Below are 25970 nucleotides of genomic sequence, written 5' to 3' on the forward strand. Positions count from 1 at the left end.
TACAGCACAAAGGCAGAAGTAAACTTAACTGTCACACACACTGCATCAAAAAAAGACATTAAAAGGCTATTCTTGAATAAAGAGTACAGGGATACACTTCTTCTCAAAAATTAAACTAATGGGTTTTTTTCACACAGTTAACAATTTGCCAAGAAAGAACCTCTTTAGTCTTTTCCAAAGAAAGAACTGCTAAAAGTCCTGCATTCCCCAGAGATGCTACAGGATCTAAATCAAACTAGGGATGAAGGGAGATACTACTGAATTGAGCAAAGGTTACAAAAAATGAGGTATAATGATGTTCATTAATATGTCTTCCAGCACCAAAAATCTTATGTAACTTGATTTCATATTTCCTAGGCCACTGAAATGAGACTTTATTTGTGTTTCTAGGTCAATGATAACCAAGACTTCATTGCCCTGAGAATTTTGGAAGCTCAACAGAGCATACACTTAGGCACTGGAAAACATGGAATGCCCGAAGGCTTTTCTTTTTTTTCTTTTTAAAATCTATTTATTTATTTATAATTTTTTAAAATATGATTTGGAACTATGTTGAGGGGAAAAAACCCCACACCATGTATCCTTTAGCAGATGCCAAAAGCATTACCTTCAAAAAGATTTTTTTAAAAGATATTATTATTTTCTTTACTAAAACGTAATGTGAAGAGACAGATCTCAGTGTGTTAACACAAATTCTCTAATGAATGAACTACTGAAATCCTCAGAATCATAGCCATTCTGGTCAGTGGAACTCTGTTGTGATGGGTTTGCTACACACTTAATGCATATCCACTGTACTAGCTTTGTTGGGTCTTTTTCCATTCTCCAAGAAAGTTATTTTTTTGTATTCAATCCTTATTTCACATTTCACTGTACAATGAGTACTACAAAAGTATCATACAAACAATATAGAAGAAAATCTCCCAGTACATGCTTATTTTGCTTATCCAGAAAATTTTTAATCTAAGTGAGCTTATTTTGGTTTAAATTCATTTTTTCAGCTAAAAAAGGGCATGAATCATTAAATTTGATGGCTTGAAAAAAAACTAAACAAAAGCAGTAGATTAAAACAGGTTTGTTTTTAACACAGCTTTTAGGAAAAAAGTATCTGTTTAACATACCTCAGCAGGATTTAATACCGGAATTCATAGAGATTGTACCCCAGAAAATGCAAAAATGCCTGAATCAGAGTGTGGAGTTTAACAGAGGAAGAGAGAGGGAAGTTGTTGCAGCTTTCCACTCTCTGGGTAATGGAAAAACGTATTTACTTTTACACAACAGCAGTAATCACCCTGCTAGCAGTGGAACCAATGTTCAAATGCCGAACTGCCAGTAAAAACACATTCCGTTTTACTTCAAAAGGACTACAATGTGCTTTTGGTGAAGGAAAATTAATCCTACCAAACTTGACTATGGAAACACGACAGCTGTCTGATGTCAAAAACCTTGGAAGACTTGACCTTTTTATATATATATATTTTTTTTTTATTTTTAAAGTACTCTGAGGAAAGCCATGACTAGGTTTCCAGGGCCAAAAGCAAAATGAACATGCAGCTTCTAGCTTGGATTTTCCTGAAGAAGACTATTCCTATGAAGAGAGGCTGAGAGATTTGGGTTTGTTCAGCCTGGGGAAGAGAAGGCTCCAGGGAGAACTTATAGAAGCCTTCCAGTACCCAAAAGGGGCCTACGAGAAATCCGCTTCTTTGACCTACTGGTCCCATTTCTACACACTTTTGACAAAATGAATTGTCAGTGATCATTAAGGCAATTCATCCTCTAAAGTATATGGAATTAGAATAAACTCCACTATCTATGCAACTCAGAAAAACACATCACAGATTTTCATGAAGAACCCATTTAAATTCTTGAAGACACAGTCTGTCAGGATTCTGTAAACCAGTAGTATCATCACAGGCATTCTCATACATTTCTGATCGACACAAGGTGTTAAGAGAATTAACCCTCTCTACTTGCTATATTTTTCTTTTGCCTGTCCCTCCAAACCCTGCTACTGTCAGAAACAGGACAACTACTTATATGAAACTTAGGGACAAACTAGAATCTTTATTTCTAACATGTACAAAAACTGGTGTTCAGACACCAGGGACTGACAATAAGAAATCAGCAAAGATGCAATACCATTTTAAATTGTCTGCCAAAAAAACCCCTGAACAACCCCACAGGAAAAACATCACTCTACAATGCCAAGTAAGGTATTGAAGTGAGTCTATTTCAAAGGCTTTTGAAGACATCATACCCTCTAAAAAGCAACCTTCATGACAAGGCAATACACCACCAAAATAAGGTTCCTCCCATTTCAGATGAAACTGTAGAGCTGTCTGCAGAATAGAAGTTACATTTCTTCCACAGTCTTCATCAAAGTTGTATTTCCTTTAAAGAAGCAAAGGAAATTTATGTCCTCAATGCTAACTCTAATTAGTTACAAATTGTGTAACTGTGCACTGCGTAGCATTTAACAGTATAGTTTCAGACAAGTTTTACTACTCAGTTCCATAAAACCCTACAAATGAGATTTTCTTTATGGGTAACTAGTATAACTTCTGTTTTTTATAACAGAAAATACAGAAAATGGAGGAGGGATAAAGACCAAAAGAAAAGTATTATTCTTATGCATCCTAAACATGCAACGCCTCCAGCCTGACACAAGACACAAAACATCTGCTGCATATTAAATGGTTTATTATTTAATTGAGCAAGAGCCCTCAAATATCCTCTTAGCACTACCTATTTCCCTGCACACTCAACAGTAACCATTTCCCTCTTCAACAAAAGGACACATTTCTTTTTCTTTGCTTCTGGCAGCAGACTGGCTTGGCTTTGCTTAGCCTGTGTGATTACTGACTACTGATGAACTGTCAGCATTAATAGGTCATTAGATTCTTGCTTCAAACTACGATGATACCACTATTAAGTGGGGTGCTGAATTGTTGTTAGGAGTAGTTAAACTCAGGTCAGCTTTTTCTCATTTTGTGTGATTAAAATTTCCTCTACATTTCTTAAAAAAAAAAAAATCAATGGGACAAGTCAAATATGTTTGGTATCATAAACTATTTCACTATTAAATGGTATCAATCTTGTTAATGCAGAGGTCTTGAGAAAGATTTTTAGTAATTGCAGTTCAGACTCCCAAGAGCAACTTTACAGTATGCAGTATTATGAATATTCATTCAATATATAAAGATAGGATGCACTTCATGAGCATGTCCACGTCTCACACAAGGGAGGCTTCCTGTACACCAGCCTCCTTAGTGCAAGGGTACATCAGCATCCTGGCCACTGAATTGTGATCACCAAAACAAAAATGAGTTGTACTACATGACATCACCTATGAATTATAAATAATCAGAAAAGTGAGATCACTGCAAGAAATCTCAGAGAAGCACCTCCTGCATGACAATTTCATAAGGGGAGGAATATTCCCCTGTCCAGGAGGAAGTAGTCACCAGAGCCCAGCTGAATGCCAAAGCAGCAAACAGCTAAAGACCAGTTGCAATTTGAGACAACCTCCAGTGTTCCTGTTCTGGTTTTTGGGTTCAGTTGTGTATACATGCATGCATACATGATAGAGGACTGCTACTGGGAATCCTTTCAGAAGAAGAAATCCTGTCAAAGTTAATTACTCCTTTTCCTTAGTCACTGCAGTCTCTTTTCAGAAGCAAATAGTCTAGACAGATGACTGAATAATCACTTAACAGTCAACAAACTGTCCTCCTCACCTCCTTCTACTTCTATCTCCCCTTTTTACTCTCCACTTTTCTGCTAAGTCTTCCCCTTTTTCAAAACTATTTAAACTGACAGTGTCTTTGTAAAGCTTATACAACATAGTTGGTTACTGTGACAACAGATTATACTGATTTTCTGCTTTTGGTCACTTCTCCAAAATTTCCTGTCTCTGGATCATGTGCTAGTATATCCAACATCTGCTCAGTAGAGCGAGATTACTGTAAAAGTAAATACTTTTTTTCCACTGCAAAAAATAAGTAGTGTTTCAAATAGGAAATACTCTTCTCCGGGCAATTCTCCAGGTGTTTATGGGAAAGACATGAGAAAGGAATACCCTAAGGGCAACGTCTCTTTCCCTCTGGTTAAGTCACCTCCTTCAGCTCATTTGAGCTGTCATCAGAAGTTACAGGAACGTGAAAAAACAAAACTTGACACCTATGCCTTGTCTGTACAAGGCAATGGCATTTAAGAAAAAGAAAGGGCAAACCAGGCAATTCTCAAGTACCTTTGTTTTACATACAATGGGGTTTTGTTTGTTTGTTTTATGTACTGTGTTGTGTTTACCACTAGCCCCTCCTTCATGGATTTAGTGTTAAGAAAGATAGCTTCCTCCTCTTCCAGTGTTGCTGCACCATCATCACCACAAAAAGTTTAAGTAGGAAGACACAGGTGAAAAAAACGTTTGAGTAACTGCAGCCAAGCAACCATGCTTACTGGACTAAGAATCTCGTAGCAGCCAGAAATGTCATAAGGCATTATCTGCATGATCATACAAAAGAATACAAGATCATCAGAAATGATGACCCCAAATGAGGCTGCCCTATTGAAAATGAGTAATATCAACCAAGCATGACTGCTTTCTAGCTTCAGACTCAGCATGCTTCTCTCTGCCCATACACATCACCTCCTCTCTGCGCAGCTCTGTCCACTTCATGTGAGACACCTTCAAGCATCACAAATACAGCACAACAGAGAAAAATGCGGATTGCTTGCACATCATTGGTGTTAGAGAAGCTGCTACACGGTCAGTGCTCATACATGCAGATAACAAGCACCACTGCAGAATGAACTGATCTTTGTAGAATGCCAACACAAAATTAAGTGCAAAATGTCAGATATATAGAATTCAGGGAATCTTTCATCGGGCTCCTTTCTCCAAGAAAGGCTCATACCATCACAGCACATCACTGGCCTCTAGCAGTGATCACAGAAGGAAAGCTGTAGCAAAGTTTAAGACTTTTATTAAATAAAAGTAGTGTGGTTTGGGCTTGGTTATTTATTATCGAAAATAGTAGTTCATCATTTAGCGCAATTCCTCAGTGTAGCCCTGCAACATGGAAAATTGGATATAAATTAAGTATGCACAACTCTAAAAAGCACCTTTCTGGTTAGTTTGTATTTATGTATATCCAGCACTAATCATCTTGTCACTATGGATGGAATAGTTTCATTTAAAATACACATAATATTAAGGATGCACACCGAGTTAACCAGGTGTCATGACAGTTTTGCTGCAGTGAAAATGGCAACCTGATCATATGCTCGTGTACTGTTCTTCCCTCAATACCCTTCATACTTTGAATGACTCATGTCAGTCAAATGTAACAAAAAGAAAGATTTGCTCTGTATTTCCTTTACTTCCTCATTATCCAGCGAACAAGCCAAACACATCTGTAAGACAGAATGTGTGAAAATCATTGTAGCTTTTCAATTTTGTAGGCTCATCTATTTACTGCCTACCTCATAAATATTAAAGATGCGCTTATTCTAAAATGGTCCTTTCCAAGTTCAGGAAATATAACAAGAATGTTATGCTACATTTATGAACGTGGTAGTAAAATGAGGAATGATGAAGTACCAATACCATAAAGGAAGTTTTGGAGTCAGGGAAGGAAAATATCCCAGTACTTCTTTGAGCCTGAGCTCAAGTACTTTCAAGTGCCTCACTCCCAACTTTCTACACCCGAGACTGCATATAACTCACACACAGGCACACTGAAATTCAAATTCCCTGTGGGAGTCCTCCTCATATGCAGAAATGCAGTGGGAAAATGTCCAAGTTTATGTATGCTGCAAGAACTCTACAAGTGCTGTCAGACAGATCTCTACATAGGTTAATTTCTCTTACTGAAAAACTCACTTGTTACTAGCATAGGTATCTGTGATGCCCTACTGGAAAGACATGATCATTTGTTATGTATCCAAGGAAAAATAGAAACAGTTTGATTTTCAAGAACTCACAAAGAATGGAGAACTATTAAAGACAGACTTATCAAACACTCTTCAGCAAAGGAAAATACAGGAAGATGCTATTCCCTCTCCAGTCTGGATTCAGGACCTTTCAACTTTTCAAAACCTCGGCAGTATGGAGGTTAACAGATTTGTCTTTCCACTGGAAATCTGTCAGATTTTCAGTTTCCTACACCTCCTACATTTTCCCCAGGGAAGAAGCCTGCTGCACAGAGTTGGTGTGACGATAGCATGGCTGCTCTGTGACTAGCCACAGAAGCAGAACATGCAGACACTATTCATGCTTCACATTAACTACTGTATAAGACTGTGGTAGGACTTTGTACAGTTTCTATAATACCCCAAAGGCCTTATGTGCCAAATCCAACATTTCCATCTTTCAACTTGATCCACAAGAGCAGTGCCAGAAACAGAAGCTGTTTGTCGATGCAGTCAAGTCCCTCACACACAAAGGAGGGCAAAGAGATGATGCATGTTGGCCAAAGGGGAAGAAAAGTTTTCACATATTTACCTAGGGGAGAAGCTACACTTGAAGTTTCTTAAGTGCCAATTAAGGGGTGCTAACAGACAGCTGCCAAACCTGAGAGAAACACAAGAAATTCAACCATGGGAAAATGTGCCAAAATACACAAAGAAACTGATCATGTATTTTCACATCTAGAATTCCATTAGAATAAAAATTATGTTGTTTAATCAAACCAATCTGGGTCCAAACACCAGTTTATGCTCACTTATCACATATATTTATAAGCATATTCATTATTCCAGCACTTAGAGTAGCCTCCTTCAGTTTTCTTCTTATTCCAACAGCCCAAAAGAGCATCATCAGGCTTTGCAATGCGAAAGAAAAAAAGTAGAACTGAAACAGTATTTTCTGTCAACTTCACATGAGTAGATTAGCTCCAGGCACTTTTGACAAGTATCCAAACAGTGCTTCTGTCAGCTGCATTTGTTGTCTCAACCTTGAAATATTAGCAGTTTTGGAGCTCAATTCTCTGTCAAAAGCATAACAGACTCTAATTTTAAATTTTTGAAATAGAATTCTCTAATCATTATGACAAATATACGTCTCCCTTTTCTGTGTATTTAATTAGCAAAATATGTAGATTTCTACATATATTAAAAGTGCTGCTAAGCATGAAACAACAGATCTATATAAGAAAGCCAAGCGCTGCCTGTTTTAATGACTCAAGCCCAGAAAGTTTTTAAATTTTCACAGTCTTCACTAAGCACCTAGCTCTAGAAAAAGCCTAATAAACTCAGAAAATCCTGATTCTCAAATCCAAGTTAGTTTACAATTATTCAGTAATAACTTTCACTCCCAGTTTAGAGGATTCTGAGTCACTCCTGCAGCAGGGAGGAGGGCAGTGACAGTGCAGCAGAGGGGGAGTTAATCGGAGACTACCTTTTAGCCAAAGCCTGGTGCCTTGTTTCTATTATCAGGGACTGAGGCTCCCAAAAGCATCCCTACTCAGCGTGATGGCAGACTCTAACCATAGTGCTGATGTCAGGATGAAGTACTGCTCAGTGTCTCTCTGCTTCAAAACTCAAGATAGAAAATCACATGCACAAGGCATCATCAATAATTATCTAAAAATTACACCCTCCTCTCCCTTGTATTTATTTGGTAATAAAAATATTTTTACAATCAGTCTTCCCTCTTCTTTCAGGTCATCAAAATGTTATAGTTTAAGCATTTTGTTCAGTTGGAGGGCTTTTTCTCTGGTTTGAATCTGATCCCTTAATGGCAGTGAATGCTTACACAAACTTCTAGCCTATCTCCTCTGAGGCAGATTCATTGCTCAAGAAGATGGAACCACAAAACAGAAAATGTACGAATCACTGTTACTTGAAAAAATAAAAAGAAAAAATAAAGACTTCATATCAGGTTGATTCCAAGGTGAACAAACATAGACTGTATAAAATGTAGGGCAAGGGGAGAAAAATTTTAGATGACCTGCACTAATATTTAACTGAAAAAGTGATGTATTTGTTCCAGTAATTTCTTTTAAACTATCTCATTTACTATTCCCTCTTCTGATACCGCTAATATTAAATTCTCACTGACTTGTTTCACTGACTTAATGAAAAATATACTAATAAAAGTAGTAATTGGGTTCAATTATTGAAGTCCGTTGGTATTGAAAACTTCAATTTACACCCAACTAAATCACAGTTACAACAGTAGGTATTTTTAATGACTATTTATAAAATGATAAGCACAGTCCTTTCATTAATAAAGATATTTTACTTTATATTTTAAAAATTCTTCAAGCATAGAAGTTGCAAACCAGCTGCTTCAAGAGAGAGGAATTCTTCTGCGTTGTTTTTTTTTTTTTTATCTATTCCATTACCTATATTAGGACGTCCAGATTAAAAATTATTTAGCAATGCAGACAGAATGTATAATTCACTTCAAAAAACCCCCAAAATAAAGGTATCAAAACATATATTTTATGATTTATGGCTTTGGTTTACTATCTCTAAAGCTTATAAATATTGCCTGCAAAAACAAAATTGCTGACATCAATATTATGAAACTGACTGGGAAATAAATATCATTGGCATATTGCGTTATACCATCCAACACTGCCATAAATATTTTTTTCTCTCCATTTATACATTCATTGAACAAGAAACATCTAAAACATTAAAATTGTACCATAAAATACATAAATTAGTATTAATAGCAGCTATTAAGTTCTTTGAGAAGAGGTTTGAAATGTTCTCTCTCACTACAGCCTACGTCTGTACATTTAAGTATCAACCCACATTGTCCAGAAGTTCAGCAGAACTATGCAGCTTCCCACATGCCCCTGAAATCTGTCCTATGGAGAAATAGGGTATAAGGATAACAAACAGTAGCCATGTAACATTAGTATAATCACATGTCAGTAATAGTATGCCACCTCTGACTATCAAAAAACTAGAGTTAAGGCTTATCTTCATTCACCGCAGAACCAGAAGAGGTTGCTCACGTCGAGGAAATTACTGCACACGTATTCTCTTATTTGGCAGAGTGGGCTACAAAGTTTCACATCCAGTTAATATAAAGTGTTTGCAATCACTTTAGAAAACAGTAGCTTCACTACTAGCGCTTACATAATGTTACAGTATCGTTAAGCAACAAGACAGAAAGGACTCTCGAGAAAACTTTGATTTTGTACAGGATGTTTTTAAAGTGTTGTCACACATTACAGGGGACTTAATTATAAGATGACCAACCAAGCATGTAAAATAGCTTTTTAGTAATAAATGGGAGATTGAGAGGACAACATTGCACTACTTCCAGAACAAGAGGCCTAAAGAAACACCTAAAAACCAAGACACGAAACTAAAAAAACCCAACCCCCATAAGCAACAACCACCTCACTACTCAAATACTTTCTATCTAAATTACACCACGGTCAATAGAATTCCGTAAACTATTGATTAAAACAAAGTAACTCTAGGGAATGACTGCAGACACTGCAGACCTATCAGGCATAGCACTATATAGAGGAATTGTACTTGTACCTTACTATTGAAACCCCAAGCTCTTATGATGTGGACAATCACTGATGATACTTTAAGTGACACAAGGAAAGCAGTCATGTTACTGACCTCACAAGATGAGCATTCAGGTTCTAAACATAATTAAAAGAAAAAAACTAATCTTTTCCCCACAACAACTAACCAATCTGGATAAATCTGTAAGTGGTATGTAAGGACCTCCAGCAGCTGACAGTGTAGGAGTGGGAATCCCAGACCCAGTACAACACTCTTCTGAAAAGCAAGACTGAATTCACACTGCAGGAAACGCATGTCAGCACAAACATAACCTCCAGCAATTTTCCTAAAAAGAAAGCTCCAAATCTTTAAGCATCATTTTTGGTTTGGACACCCTTTGGTATATTAAGTTGAAAGACTAGACATTCAGAAAAGAAAGCTGCTTCTAGTAACATTCCTAGCAGTTTCCCAGTCCCTCAGACCAACCATCCTGCAGGAGAGAAATTCACTGAAAACCAGCTTGGAAGACACAGATGTACAATAATTGTCAAGAAACAACTATTAGTTAAGTAACTAACAGCAAGATTACTTTGTCCATTAAACCAATACTTACCCTTGCATTCCAAAAATGCAACAAAACAAAAAGGTTAAACTAACAAAAAAGTATAAGAAAAGTAGAACCCCATCCCCTCCCCTATTTTGTACATATATTTGAAGCCTAGCCTTTAATCTCTAGAATCTGCATGAAAACAGGAGTGGGTGGTTGCCATGGAAACACAGTTTTCCCAATTTATGATTTTCTGATGTTTCTAGGGTGGATTATTGACTGTAATAAACAGGGATTGAGGTTTCAATAGTTCAGGAGTTAACTGGAATAAATATTTTTCTTCCCTAAAAAGTCTGCCTGCACCAGCAAAAAAACAGGATCTAGATTAAAATGTTCTAACAGAAAATAAAACAGATTTTTCACGAGTCCCCATCTGCAAATGCAGACAGTTTCAGAAGGATTTTAACACAGCAACAACCTCTCTGTTTGTGTATACTTAAGAATAGGGAGTGCATCATAAACTAATGATCTTGTTCAGTTTCTCCAAAACAGTAATGCACAGGGGACTCTGCCCATTGAGAACACATGACGAAAGACAACAAAACTCTACGGCACTTGCACACAATTCGTATGGAAAATGTCAGTTATATAAAGAGTTTCCTAAGATTTTCAGCAATCTCTGCAAGCTTCATTCTACACCTTGAATGACAAGTGAACGGTTTTGCTAAATAGAGTATGTTTCTTCTTAGTGGTCCTATTTATTAAAACAGATCACAGAGAAATCAAGAAGAGATGAGAAGCTTCTGTGACTACATAGAAAGAATCTCAAACTGGTGTCAGAATATGAAAGGTATGAGCAGGACAAACAGTTTTCAGCTCTACCTAATACAGGCTATGAAAGCTCCTGAAAAAAAATATGGCAATGGATACTATATTACTGTGGCTCTCTAGCAGCACCCTCCAGGTGGAAAAACAGATTCACTGCTGCTGTGCCAGTGTTTTTTTCCTGGCTCCCTGCCTTTGGAAAAACAGACCTCAGCAAAAAAAATACTGGCATTCAGAAAAATGCCCTGTCTCATTTACTTGTACCAGTCCATTTCTGTGATCCAGTGTGAGAGCTCATCTGTGCATGTATTGCCCTCAGGTTTCGAGTGGTATCCAGCATTTTTGATGCAACTGAAACACCAACTGATCTTTAAAAAAAAAAGCATACACAAACTGAAATCCCTGAACACTTCTCTGGGCAGTTCCATCTTAGGAAAAAAAGTCTTGGGTGTTTCATAGACAGGTAGGTAGCTGAAATGATTTGCTTAATGTGCAGCTGAAAACAAACAAAAAAAAAATATTGAGCATCATCAGATGGGACAAGACAAAAAGCCAGTGCTTTACTACAGCATAAAACATTGATGCAACTTCATCCTAATTATCACATGCAATAGCAGTCACTTCGCCTCCATAAGGATATAGCGGAGTCAGAAGAACACTGCAAGATGAACAACACAGGTGGCTAAGGGAAAACAGTGGCTGCCTTGTGGGTAGAGATTAAAAATGGGTCACTAATACACTTGTGTTCCATCACCTTCACTGGCTGTGCTTGTGGTGTACCCTTGAAGGTCAGGCCACAGACAGTAATCATCTTGCAGCTCAAGACACAGGACTGAAAACAGATGTCCGGTACATTTCCAGTGCATCAAGATACTACAAGATTTCATTAGTAGTAGATGGGCCACTGCTAATAATGATGGAAGAAGAGTGGTTTTTTGGGATGTGAAACAAGAAGATACCAGACTGAACTCATCACAGCCTTTTAAGGACAAAGAAAAAGGCTGAATGCTGTGCTGTTTCTGCAGTGTAAGTCTAATTTCTGTCACATACATTTTCCTCCACAGTAGTGTCAGAATGTCCTCCTAGGTATTTGAGGATATCTAAAAACCTTCAGTAAGAATAGACTTTATTCAGTGGTTTACAAAAGATCCAGTGAGGTTCTAAAAATTTATATAGGAGTCTTTGATTAAAATAAATAAGACACTGGTTCCTCAGAAAAGAGCAACATGAGCTATATACATCAAAATGATAGTATTAAAAAGGTAACCCCACAGAAATATTTTATTTATTGTACTGAAAAGGTGTTTATGAATTGTTTTTTCCACAATAAGGCAATCTGCTTTACTGTGCAGTAGTGACAGAATAATTTGTTTTTTCATTATCCAGGTTATTTATTATTTTAAGTACTGATTTGTTGCAATTTTCCTGACTTATCACAAGACAACGGCACTTCTGGGAACAAGATGAAATGCAAGCAGAAGAAACATTTTTTTTGTCAAAGTTAAAAATACACTGCACTGGCATCCTAATTTAACATTTCATTCTTTGTGGCATGCTTTTGTTTACGCATCATTCTTTTGGAGAAAAAGCCCAGGAGCGCAGTGACACACACCTGAATCATTCACGTAAGACACAAATCAGTTTGAGTAAATCCTTAGCGAGCAATGGATCTAAGTCAGATGGTCCACTTGAGAACTCTCATTTAACTTCAGGCATTAACTGCACTCTTCCTTTCCTGTAACAAAATATCTCCACCCACAATTTCCACCTCTTCCTCCTAAACACACCTCAAAGAAAAGAGTCTTAGTTATAGCTTAACAAGCTGTCCTTTTACAGTACAAATTTTTGGTGCAGTACAATCTTTTTTTTAACAATAATTAATCTTCAGGACTCTCAAATATGCAGAGCACTTAAAACTTCAAGAGTCCTTAAAAAACTCTTATCCATTGCAAGTTTACTTAGGGAGCTCTAAAACCTTCAGTAATGCTGATTGACTATTGGGAAGGTTATTCCCTCCCTTGATAGAGCATGCAGATTCTGAAACCACATCCTTGAAAGAGCCACTTCACAACAGCATAGTACATAGTGCTCAAGCTCCTGCTTCAATCACACCCTTGTTAGTCAGACCAGTTGCAGCTCTTCCTCTAAGCACAAAGATGTATTGCTCTCCCACTTCCAACTATAGACGGCTTAATTCTCCTTTCTCACCTCCTCACGGCTCACATCTCAGTCAAAATTAGTATTTCAGCAACATGGCTGACTACCTCTAAGCAGCACACATTTCATGCATGCTTCATGTCTTATGTGATGGCTAACAAATTAATAAAACCCTTTCTAGACTATAATTAAGAGCATAGACAGGAGCAGCACCAATACCATAATGCTTATCTTTTCATTCTTAGATTTAACAGTTTCTAACATGGAGGCAGATTTTAATACAGAAAATATCCAAGAAAAAACAAATCTAGAATAACTAAGTAGGAATTAATTTAAGAATAAGCCCATTGCCCAAAGTCAGACAGGAAATCCGAATGAGCACAGAAAAGTTAAGGCTAGAAAAACGTTTTTTTTCCTCACAGACTTTTCCTGCTGGTAAAGAGAACAATGCAATTACAGGCATCCTGAAGGTATAACAATAAGTAGTAAGCAGTTTCCAGTTGGTTATCCTAGTACTATTGATAAAGTAACAACAGTTAAGTAAAACAGAAAGAAATACTTTGAACTTCCATCATTTGATTAATTTAACAAACCAAGTGTGAAACATAGGCAGTAAGCCCCAAAAGTTTGAAGAGTATCTGAAATATTAATGACCTATCCATAGACATAAAGTTACCAATCAAACATTCACAGGTCCTTGGCCAGTTCATTCTGAGTTCAAATGAAGCTAAGTTAAGCATCTATTTGATTCAAGATGCATGCATTATTTAGCACTAGTTAGACATTTGTTCATTTATGCAGACACGTGCCAACTGGATTTATGCAGGAGGGTACCCATTTCTGCTTAATTTGAAATGTCCTGGTTCTCTCTCTGAAAGCTAAACCACAGTGATTTATATCATTTAGGTAGGTTTTGTATTTTAGCAAAAGCATACTTTCAAAAAGCTACAGTCAGGAACTCCTCCAGTGGAAAAGTGAGATATAAAGTTCTCAGTGCATCTCCAATGAACCAGATGTCAACATCTGTGTTGCCTCCTCTTCTACACAGGTGTGACTCTAGGTATTTCCACATGCACAAAACCAGCCACTGATTTTTCATTGTATTTTTGTGGCTTTTCTGGCATACTAAAATATGCACATAAGGGTGGTCTTTCTAAGGGGAGTGGGTGTGGGGTGGTGTTTTTGTTTTATTGGTTTCGGTGATTTGGTGTTTGGGTTTTTTTCCCCTAGTCTATGCAGCTGATCAAACTTTGCAACACACACTTTAAAGTCCTACATAAATATTTATAAGGAAGACTGATAAAGAACAGAATGAAAGTGAAACAAGAGCTCCAAAGGACTAGAAACAGTGAGAAACTGAAATCATGGGAAAAAAAACTGGCAGTAAACTCCGAAAAGGTAGTTGCCTTCAGTTTCTTTTCCCTATTGTTCCAGACTTATGAATGTAGACTCAGCTATAGGTACACTCCATATGAACAGCTTTTCAACTCTGGTACTTTTAAACTTCCTCTCAGCGTCCCAAAGCATTTAATAACTTTCCAGTATTCTCGGAACTGCTCTAGAGCCCACTCTCAAAGACAAAGAAATTTTGAGAATAATTAAAATAGGAAATTAATGCACCCTTATTTAAACTTCCTCTTGCCCTGCCCCCTGCAACATCAGAGCAACACTCAACACCCAGACTGGATGTGCTATTGCTTGACTGCACTTAGCATTTAGTATGTGATAAGACTATTAACCACCACAGATGAGGGAAGTTTAGCTAAACAACACAAAAACCAGTCCTAAATTTATAAATATTTGCTACATCCTGAAAGATTTCTGTTAATCTGGGAAATATAGGCTAAATCTGTAGCCTTTGTTCAGCTTATTAACATTGCTGTTGGTCATGTTTGGTTTCAAAGCATAAGAGAAGGAGTGATATTTAAAACAAAAACAAAATTAAACATCAAATGGCAAAACATTTATTTCCTCCTGTCCAAACACACCTCAGTAGCACACAAACAATGTGAGCTAACCCAAACTGTCACAAATACTGTACTTATTTATCTGGCACTGTTGAAGCCAAATGCTGAGTGAGGGAGATACTAACGGAGGGCAGGACCAATAGAATTAGTGCCATTAAGCTGAAGCAAACAAGTCATCTTACGTACTTGAGGGGAAAGAGAGGAGTTTAATAAGAACAACAATTATTGAGTAACCAGAGGTAAAAAGCAATGCTAACACAAGAAGGATTAAGAACCCAGAACAATAAAGGGAAGGATATGAGATTAACATGGGGGCACATCTTACAGAGCTGAGCCACTGTTTCACCACTTACATTTTGAAGTACCAGCAAGGACAAGATAAGGTAAGCAAGTTGGAAATAAGAGAAAATGGGTCACAGAGTAGTGACCCATTAAAAATAAAATGAGGTACTGAACTTTTCAATTTGCCAAAGGACAACTTCAAAGCAACACTCAGATGTGAAACTAAATGAAAGAGGAGATCAGAGGCACCCAAACCTTGCTCAGACAGACCTGGGAGAACCATTTCTAGACCCATTTGTGCTGCAGAAGCTCAACATGGAATCATTAAAAAAAATTGATTAAAAGTAATCTTACAAAATAAAATGAAATGTTTAGGAGGTTTGACGTTTGAAGCATGGGTAAAGAAACATTAAAAAAAGTACCAGAAAAGCCACTGATGAGAGGTGGAATAAATGGAGTATCCTTTGGAAAGAGAGAAATCAAGTCATATCTCTGCAATATTCATCTCATACAGTTGTACCTCAAATCTCCACTGAAAACTCCCAGTTTAACACAGACTACATATGGAGCACCTTAAAGGCAAAGCAAGTGACACTGGCCAGTGATATCCACCACAAGGCACAGAGTAACTGACAGCATGGAATCACAAAGTTATTTTATGAACAATCCACTGAAAGGGCAGTTTTGGCATAACATTTTGAAAATAAAAATCACACAAATAAACTTCATTGTGTTCCTCAACGAAGAACATCTCTATTCAACATCCTAATCACATCAGCCAATTACTTAACCATGCTGAGAAAGAAGAAGAAACACTTCTAATAGGGTTTGCGGTTTGTTTTGGTGTGTTTTGTTGTTTGGATTTTTTTAACCATGCAGTTTTCACTTTCAACCTGAAAAAAAAACTTTTCAGCTTAATGAAGTTTATTAGCAAACTGCAGCTTCAGCAAGGAATGAGTCTGCTAAGAAACAGCAGTGAAGCATTCCCATGGAAAATCAAACCAACAGACAGCTGTCATTCAGCTCTCCTCCTCTGGCAATAACTAATAAGCAACACAAACGGAATGTCAAACACCATGTGCTAATAATTCACATTTGGTATAGCACAGCATCATTACATGACATCTGAGAATCTTTTGGTTCCATGGAATCTTTTGGTTCCTACCAAAATAACTGCTAAGAAATAGTCATCCAGTCATAATCTAAGAAATACTTGCAATTGCATACTGTGCTCTTGCTTGCATAGGTATATAAAAATATAAAGTGATATGCAGGGTTGCTTTAACTTTGTACTATTGCAGACCATTAATACAGCTCGTATTATATACTTGACTCAGACAACTATATCCAGTCATTGGACACAGTCATTGGTCACAGCCAGTACTCACCATGACACCGCAAGAATATTGCCTTTTTGAAAAATGAAAGAATAATCTCCAAAAGCTCCCAAACGCACTCACTAGAGTCTTAACCTCGACACACAAAAAAATATCAGTTATTCTTTAAACATAAGGGCAAGGACTAAACAACCCAGAGGTGCCCTCTCCTTCATACTGCTACAGTTCACTAGTGATCCAAATGAGCCATCCAGCACCATTAACACTTAATTTTTCAACTTTGGAATGATGTATAAAACCTCAGTCTTATAAATCAATTTGAGATCTTCAGATGAGAAGCTCTACCAGTATTATTTGCTATTATCATGCACATACTGTAATCTAACATGAGATACAAACAAGTCTTTAGAAAAATGACCTGTAGAGATCTATCACCTTCCACTGACCTCCTTCAAAACGTATTTGGATTTGTTCCAGCCTTTTATTGCACTCTGGCACTAATAATCTACCATTTGATCAGCAGATGTACCTACAAACAGAGCATGATGCTTTAAGAGGATAAGAAGAAGAAGAGATGAACTCTCAAGAAACAAAGATACTGAGTTTATGCTAATAAATTTATCTTAAAAGACTAAATTAAGGAGAAACATATGTAGATTTCCTTATGTTCTTCTATTTTGGAATTAAGTCACAGAATGCTGCTCGTGTCAGACTACATTTTCTGTATTATCCCACAGTACTCCAAGTATTTCTGTATTACTAAGTTTTTCCAAATTCAATTTTTGCCCTCACTAAACACCAAAGCAAAAAAGATGTAAGTGTAGTGTTGGCAGAGAGCAATACAGTTGTCATGCAATTAGCTATGTAAAGCTGCATTTGTTCTCCATCCCTATTTACACCACACAGATGAACAAATAGGATGATAAGATGGAACCAGCTTTACTAGAATGAATTTTTCCAATGGCAAAACCATTCGAACTTAATTACTGATCAGAGTTGGTGAGACAGACTCTACAGTCTACATGAATGAAGAAATGCTGTAGATGTGACAGAGTTTTTTACTATCAAAAAGTATGTAGAAATTAATACCCTATTATGTAAAAAACCAGAACAGGAGTATCAAAATCAGAAAACTAGAACAGCATGTTATACTTACAACAGTACAAGGCAGAGGTAAGTTTTAGTTCTCAAAAACAATTTTGAGTCACCTTCGCAGTATAAATCTGCATGGGTAGGGGGATGATACTACTGGTCAGTTTAGTAACATGCAGAAAGCCATAAAGACATAAATTTCCTGCACTTTCATTTAACATTGCTTTTGCAATTCTTGTTCAGTTCTTACTTTTGTATGCCTTCCTTAACTTTAGAGTAAAATAGCAGTTCTACCTGGCTGGATTCCAAAAATACCAGGAAACTGAGTATGTGTGCCAGAAACCCTTTAGATGAAATTTTATAGGGAGTGTCTCATTTGTGTTTTACTGGGTAAGGGTGGAAGCAAAAGAGGTGGAGAAATTAATCACTATGAAGTATTCATCATTTCTCCTGTTGAAAAATTTGCTTCATTCGATAATTCACAGTAGCATATTTGTCTATAAAGCTTAAGCAACTTACTTTGCAGTGGTCATACTGCTGCTGTAAGGTTGGAACATCCCCTCCAACGGGCATTTGCTTTTTCAGTTCTTCATCTTTCGCATTCAGCCATTTGATTAACTCTTCCAGGGATGTCAGCAATCTGTTCCATTTCTCTGCACTGGCCTCCAAGTGAGCCCTGTGAAACAACATTAAAGCATCTTTAAAGCCCTAAATAGCAAAACCATGCAATAAACAAAATTACTCCATCAGTAAGATAAGAATATTTCAAGTGCAAAGCAACTTTGTGTTAAAACCCCCTGTACTTAAAATACTTTGCACAGTAAATGAAAATAAGCAAAGGAGAAATAGGGGGAAACAGACAAATGTACCTGATGCTTTAACTCATCTCAAACCTTGAACACTTCATGTTTAAGCAACATAAAGGAATGCTGTGTTTTGTTGTGACTTAACCACTGTTGCACGTGAACCACAAGCGTCATGTTCTCAGCTAAAGCACTGCAGAACTGAACTCTTTCATGCGAGGACCTTGACTCTCAAGAAGCAAAAAGCAGCAAGTTCTTCCAGCAGTGATCAACAGCAAATTGCTTGTGCTGCTGAACATATCAATAAGTAATATAAGTTATTTAATACATCATCTTCAGTCAGTGGTGAGTTACTAGAGGATTAACACAGTAAATCTGTTGTTCCTTGGTTTAACTGACAAAAAAAAGAAAGCCAAATTCCACAATATTTTTTCTATACTTTTCAAAATACCTTGACTTGATGTCCTCTCCCTCAAGTGTCTAAAAGATGCATAGAAATCTTCAATAGAGACTAGCTACTCCTCTTTTACTGCAGTCATTCTATGTTACGGAATCATTCAAGACCAGCATGTGCTTAGTTTATACCATAAACAACAATTTTTTTTCTCCACATAGGTGATGGAGAAGAGTTGAATGCTTTTCACTGTAGTCTGCCAGCAGCTCTGCAAATTCCTGCCCTGCTTCTCATGGATGAATGAACTAAACTCTACTCCCTTTCCTATTTTGCACATTGCTGGTTATTTTTTTTTTTCTGATTCACTGTGACTCACATCTTGAAACTTTCAACTGACTTCTCTTGTATTATCATCTCAAATGGCATTTGAGTGAATGTTTGGGACTGATATGACAATATTTAGATTGAAGGGTTGATGTGCTGCAAGGTTAATTTCAACACAAGCTTAAGTTTGGCCACATTGAGATCTCCCAGCGATACTAGGATAGATGAACCAATAAAGCAGTCACGTAAGAGTGTATGAGGAGAGAAAAATACGTAGCAAAAAAAATAAAAAATTAAAAAAATCACATTTTTGGAAAGGATAAACTAACAATCTTTATGAAGAGGAATCTATTCTCCCTCACTCCAGTCAAGGAAAGCACTTGGGCAACTATTTGGGAAAAAAATATAAAATTAAAGTACTTGCTAGAAGCAACATTTTACTGCCTACAGTCTTGTGCATTATGGTTTCTACTGTCCTTTATTGCCCTCACTGATACCCTTCTCGCAACACTGAATTGAAGCCAGTTCCCTGTAGCTCAGGCCTGAACAGCTGAGTCAGCATCCCACCATGCAGTAAATTACAAGCAAGATATTGCCAAAGGTCTTGGTTTGCAGGCCAGCAGCTCGTGAGTGCAACATACCGTCTCCACTCTCCTGACCTTTTTACAGTTCTTTAATACTCACTAACCAAAACTATTTTCAAGGCAACCAAAGTCTTCTTTCCATACAGGCATTTATGAACTCTACAGCAAGTTAGTGCACAAGGTACCTGTTTCACAGTTGGAGCAAGTACCATAGATGGCCAGGAAGACCCTAGACACACCCAGGGACATGCTCCCAACAGCATGGGCTAGTAATCCACATGCAGTGTTTGCCTTCTCTTTTTCACAGCTAGTTCGACATTGTGTCAAAAGTGTTCTCCAAAATACCAAACTGCAAAGCTTTGTTTATATGCTACCCTCAGGTGTTAGGTACTCAGAACTGGTCCTTCTTTCTAGAAGTGAAAACAGTTATACTGCCTATTAATCAGGCAGCAGAGAGACATTGTCCTCTCATCTAAGCCAAGGCAGCCCACATTTGAATTTACAGTTTTGCTGTTAAGACTCTGATGGTTAAAAAAATAAAAAATCTTTATGAATTTCTGAGCAAAGTGGAGATTGGTGGCCATCTTTGTCACAGTGAGCATGAAGTAATCGAGTTTGAAATCTCTGTCGACAGTAGGAAAAGTGCCAGCAAAACCTCAACTATAGACATGAGGAGAGCAGACTTCAGGCTGCTCAGGGAATTAGTAAGGAAGGTCCTATGGAAAAATGTTTTTCCAGGTGCTGGGGTCCATCAGTGCTGGTCACTTTCCAAACATCATCTCCTAAAGCCACAGAAGCAGCAGTTCCCAGATGCTGGAATTCAAGCAGGCGAGGCAGAAGGCTGGCTTGGCTGAGCAGGGATTTTCTCTGGAGATAAGGCAAAGAAGGAAGGTGTGTGTCCAGGGGATGCAAGGTCAAGCGACAGGGGAAGAATTCAGAGATGCTGCTTGTTGTTGTACGGAGAAAATTTGTGTGGTCAAAGTTCAGCTGGAGTTGAAGCCGGATAGAAATGTGGGGGACAATAAAGAGTTTTTTCAAGTATATTAATGGCAATACGCAGTAAAGAAATATCATCAGCCCTTTACAGGATGAGGATGGTCACCTCACAGACAGGGATGCAGACAAGGCAGAGGTGTTAATGCTTTCTTTGCCTCTCTCTTCAACACAGATGAAGGACCAAGGGGTCTCAGTGCCCTGAACAGGAGGACCATGACAGTGAGAATGATCAACTCCCAGTCAACCTCGAAACTGTGTGGGATCTGCTGCTCCAGCTGGATCCCTACAAATCCATTGGGCCTGATGGGATTCATTACAGAACCCTCAAAAAGATGACTGATGTCATTGCAAAACCTCCCTCAATGATTTTTGAGCTGTTTTGGGAATCCACAGATGCTCCAGCTGACTGGAAGCTGGTGAATATTGTCCTGATTTTCAAGAAGAGAAGAAGGAGGACTCCAGAAACTATAGGCCTGTCAGTCTCACTTCAGTGCCTGGTAAAGTTATGGAGTAGATTATTCTGGGAAGTACTGAAAAACACCCGAAAGACAACACAGTCATTGGTCACAGCCAGCACAGCTTTATGAGAGGGAAGTCCTGCTTATCAAACCTAATTTTCTTCTATGACAAGATAACCCACCTAGTTGATCAAGGAAAGCCAGTTGACATAATCTTTTTGGATTTTAGTAAAGCTTTTGACACTGTCCCTCACAGAATCCTTCTGGACAAAATGTCCAGCACACAGCTGGATAAACATATCATGTGGTGGGTAAGCAATTGGCTCACAGGTGAAGCACAGAGGGTAATAGTGAATGGGGTAACATCAGATTTGTGACCTGTCACTAGTGTGGTTCCACAGGGCTCCATCTTGTGCCCTGTGCTCTTCAACATCTTCATAAATGACTTGGACGCGGGACTGGAAGGGATACTAAGCAAGTTTGCAGACGACACAAAACTGGGAGGAGCTGTTGACTCCCTTGAAGGTAGAGAGGCCCTGCAGAGAGACCTCAACAAATTAGAGGGCTGGGCAATCACCAACCACATGAAGTTCAACAAGGAAAAGTGCCAGATTCTGCACCTGGGATGCAGCAACCCTGGATATTAGTATAAACTAGGGAATGAGAATGCTGGAAAGCAGTGCCAAGGAAAGGGACCTGGAGGTCCTGGTCGACAGCCAGTTGAATATGAGTCAGCAGTGCCCTGGCAGCCAGGAGGGCCAATCATGTCCAGGGGCACATCAGGCAAAGCATCACCAGCTGGTCAAGAGAGGTGATTGTCCCACTCTGCTCTGCACTGGTATAGCCACACCTTGAATATTGTGTGCAGTTTTGGGGACCTCAGTATAAGAAAGATATTAAACCACTAAAGAATGTCCAAAGGAGGGGCCACAAGGATTTGTGAAGGGCCTTGAGGGGAAGCCATGTGAGGAGTTGCTGAGGTCACTTGGTCTGTTGAGCCTGGAGAAGAGGAGACTGAGGGGAGACCTCATTGCAGCCTGCAACTTCCTGGTGAGGGGAAGGGGAGGGACAGGCACTGATCTTTTCTCTGTGGTAATCAGTTATGGGACCCAAGGGAACGGCCTGAAGTTGTATCAAGGGAGGTTAAGGTTGGATGTTAGAAAAAGGCTCTTCACCCAGAGGGTGGCTGGGCACTGAACAGGCTCCCCAGGGAAGTGGTCACAGCATGAAGCCTGAGTTCAAAGCATTCAGACGATACTCCTGGGCACATGGTGTGACCCTTGGTGCAGGGCTCAGGGTTGGACTCAATATTCTGTAATTTTGTGAATTAAAGTGTTCAGATCTATAGCATTCTGTACTTTCAATAGTGAAATCTCTGTTCATCATGACTTATTACTGTCTCTAGCACATATATATAAGCAGCTCTCACCTCTAAAAATCAGCACTCTGAGGCTTCTGCTGTATTTATTAAGCAGAATTCTTGTATACAAAATAAATTGGAGCTTTGTAAGGAGGGAAAAGACTCCTGCAATTAATTAAAGGACAATCTAAGGGAGACATAGATTGCAATATTAATAAGTGAAAAAACTAGTTTGATATTAATGTAAATTATATGGGATATGATACTGGATTAAATGCATTGTAATTTACCATTATTTGTGTGCATGACAGATTAATGACAGGAGCAAAACTTCACTAGTACGTGGTTTCAAAGCCAAGTGCAACTTAATCTTTCAGGGGTAGAGCAGTGAGGGGTGGGGAGGAAACTGACTACACTAATAGGGACCTGAAAATTTTTCCCTGAACACTAAGTGAGCTAACCTCTCTCTTGAAAGTTCAGAAAGGCATTAAAAGGAAAAAAATAAAAACAGAAAAAAATATATCACATCAGCCTGGATTTTTCCTGATTATTACCCTCCTAACCTTACAAAAGCCATACTGAAAATAAAAGCAAGATGCAGCAGCTGAACAGTAGTCAGAAGTATTCAATTCTCCTGGGGAGCAAAGACACGCATTCAGCAAACCCCATTCAAAGCAAATGCTGCACAGGAGCAAGGAACAAAGATATGCTCCAATTTCCATTTCAATGTAAAGTTTTAGTATCACCTTTATATTTGTCATACAGACATTATCAAAAAGAGAAAATAAACTATGCTGAAGTTCTGAAATATTTCTTGGGTGTCTTTCTTCTCAGTCAGGATTTCTGGCCTTTGTTTTGGAATTGGTACTTCTACTAATATACAATCTGCAAACACAGCTTCAGGTGTTTGTGCTCACATGATAAAAGAATTAGCAATCTTGGTGATTTACAAAGTCAAGTCATAGCTTAAGAATCTAATCAAAATAGAGGTTGGTTATAGATGACTGATTTTGAGCATTGGTTGGAGCACAAATATTCACCAGCATCAACCACCTGGTATTCAAAAGCACTCCTAAGGGAATTCTGAATGAGCCTGAAAAACAATGAGCCTGCTCCCATCCAACTGACCAGATAGAGAACATCCCCCTTCCTCCTAGCCTAATAAAATCATCCAGAAGAACAGCAACTCTGACACAATTCCCCTTCTGTTGACTCTGAGAGGCTCTCTTCACAGCTGGAGACCACCTCAGCTTTTGATTCTGCTGTGGAGGTAGGACTTTTCCTGCTGAGTGACAAGGGAACATGTGGAATAAAAAGCGATTGGTGGGTGGTCTAAATATACTTGTTGTCCATTTCTCCCAAACTTTTACCTCTACCCTCCCCCAAACACTAACATCCTCACACCTCTGCCCCAGGAGAAAATAATCTTTCCTAAACATTTGGCTCTAAAATGCAGGCTCCCAGAAATCTGTAGCTGTGTTTCGTTCCTGGGAATAAGATAATAGAGAAAAAGAAAGAAGCATGAATAAGTCCAAAGTAATTCCAAGGAGAGATATAGTCCTCTCAGGTGGTGTCATACTCACTACAAGTACAGGTTTACACACCTTCCATGCATTTAAAAATATGCCACAAGAATGCTACTTTTCCAGTTTGCAACTCTCTTTAGTTACAGTAGCAAGGAAGTGAAGTCAACACAGTGGCTAATTCACATTATCCCTGTATGGGAGAGTAGTACTTTCAGCAATTAAAAAACAGCATAATCAGAATTTACATATACCTGAAAATATTCTAAAAAACTTAGAGAAACAATAATTTAGAAGCACTATCCAAGCTGAAACCCATAACAATCATTTTTTTCTATCATCAGTCCTAGCATCCAACATAGTTATAGGCTGTGCTCACTAAACTCATCCAAACAGTTTTGCTTTCCAATTCATCCTTGTAAAAAGATACACCAAGAAGGCAAAAATTAAAGGCAAACAGACTTCATAACAGTTCTGTGCTTTGTTATTTCCCTGTGAAAGCTTTTAGGACACTTGCACAAGTTAGAAAAGTGGTCTGCAATCAAAGAACAGTGCAAAATACAGGAACTCAGAATACTATGCTCTTTTCAGTAGTGACTGAAATTTGAAAGGTTAGTTTACTTGCCTTAGATTTGCACCAGTGTTCTCTTCCTTGCCTATCTTCCGCTTTGAGCTCAGTGACATGTGGCTCTGCAGCACTGCAGGTACCAGTAGAGCAACAAACACATTAATGCTGCCCACTGGGATACACATGCCATATCTACACAGAAGTGAAATGGGTCTGTATTCAGAAAAGCACGTATTCCCACTTTTCTGAGCATTGACTGCACAATCACTGTTTCTATATTACAGCCTTGGAACTCATAGCTGTCCACAGTAAATGGCTTGAAGGCCCACAATTTCTTGGTCACAAATTTCTCCCAAATTATGACCTAGGAATGTCCAAGCAAATGAATGGTTCTTGCTAGGACTCCACAGTTGATAAGTTATTCTCTTAAGAGTATGTTTTCAACTTTCTCTCACATTGACTTATTTGTGAGTAGAGCTCATAACAAGCCAAGTTTAACAGCTCTTGCATTAAACTACTTATGTGGTGGAGTCAGTCTCTCTAAGCCCCCACACCAAACTGCTTTATTCCTTTGGTTTCTTGGTCTCTGTGGGCTTTCACAGAGCTGATTTACCTGTTTCATTTAACTGTTCAGCAAGTTGGTCACATTTTCCCCTCCATCTCACTCTCAAACTCTTTTTCCTGAATTTCAAGCTCAGCTCTTTTTTCTGGCCTTCCAAAAATTCATATGAACACTTAACATTGTCCTGCTCTATTAAAACAAGAATTTTCTTAAACCAACAAGTAAGCAGTTGCAATTAAAAGCTCTAGAAACTATTTTCCATGTAATTCATTTCCATGTAGAATTTGATTCATATTAATGAATATGGCCATATCTACTTCAGAAATTACATCACAAAGTTTCAACAATTACTACACTTGAGCTTGGCACCGATAGGGTCAAAAACTGTAAAATGCATTCCTTAATTAGTAAGTATTTGAAAACATTTCTTAACTGAATAGCAGCAATTAAAAAATCTAATACCAATTAAATGGAGCAAGACACTTAAGATGCAAGTCCTATCAAACTACTAATTTCAGTAGTAAAAACAAACTCCTGATTTTTTCCTCAAAGTAATTGCAGATTCACAGAATTATTTCACTGACATTGCTATTGATACACAATAAGATAAAACTCAATTTACTTTCTCAAAATTTTGGTACAAGATTGGCAAGTAATGACCGTGGGACTCTAGACAGACAAGAAGAAGTAGTTAAGCCTACCTGGTGA

The 25970-nt window shown here is 38.1% G+C and overlaps 1 protein-coding gene across 8 annotated transcripts in view; it reads right to left on the reverse strand.

Moving 5' to 3' along the window:
- UTRN (utrophin) overlaps window positions 1–25970 on the reverse strand; it is a 363103-nt gene that overhangs the window by 101150 nt on the left and 235983 nt on the right. For all 8 annotated transcript variants that reach the window (XM_027631971.1, XM_027631965.1, XM_027631979.1 and 5 more), the window contains one exon: window positions 18210–18366. In XM_027631971.1, the coding sequence (XP_027487772.1) occupies window positions 18210–18366 (157 nt within the window). The remainder of the gene's footprint in view (window positions 1–18209; window positions 18367–25970) is intronic.

Source organism: Corapipo altera, unplaced genomic scaffold (genome assembly GCF_003945725.1).
Source record: "Corapipo altera isolate COAL_440 unplaced genomic scaffold, ASM394572v1 2b, whole genome shotgun sequence".
Classification (NCBI taxonomy): Eukaryota; Metazoa; Chordata; class Aves; order Passeriformes; family Pipridae; genus Corapipo; species Corapipo altera.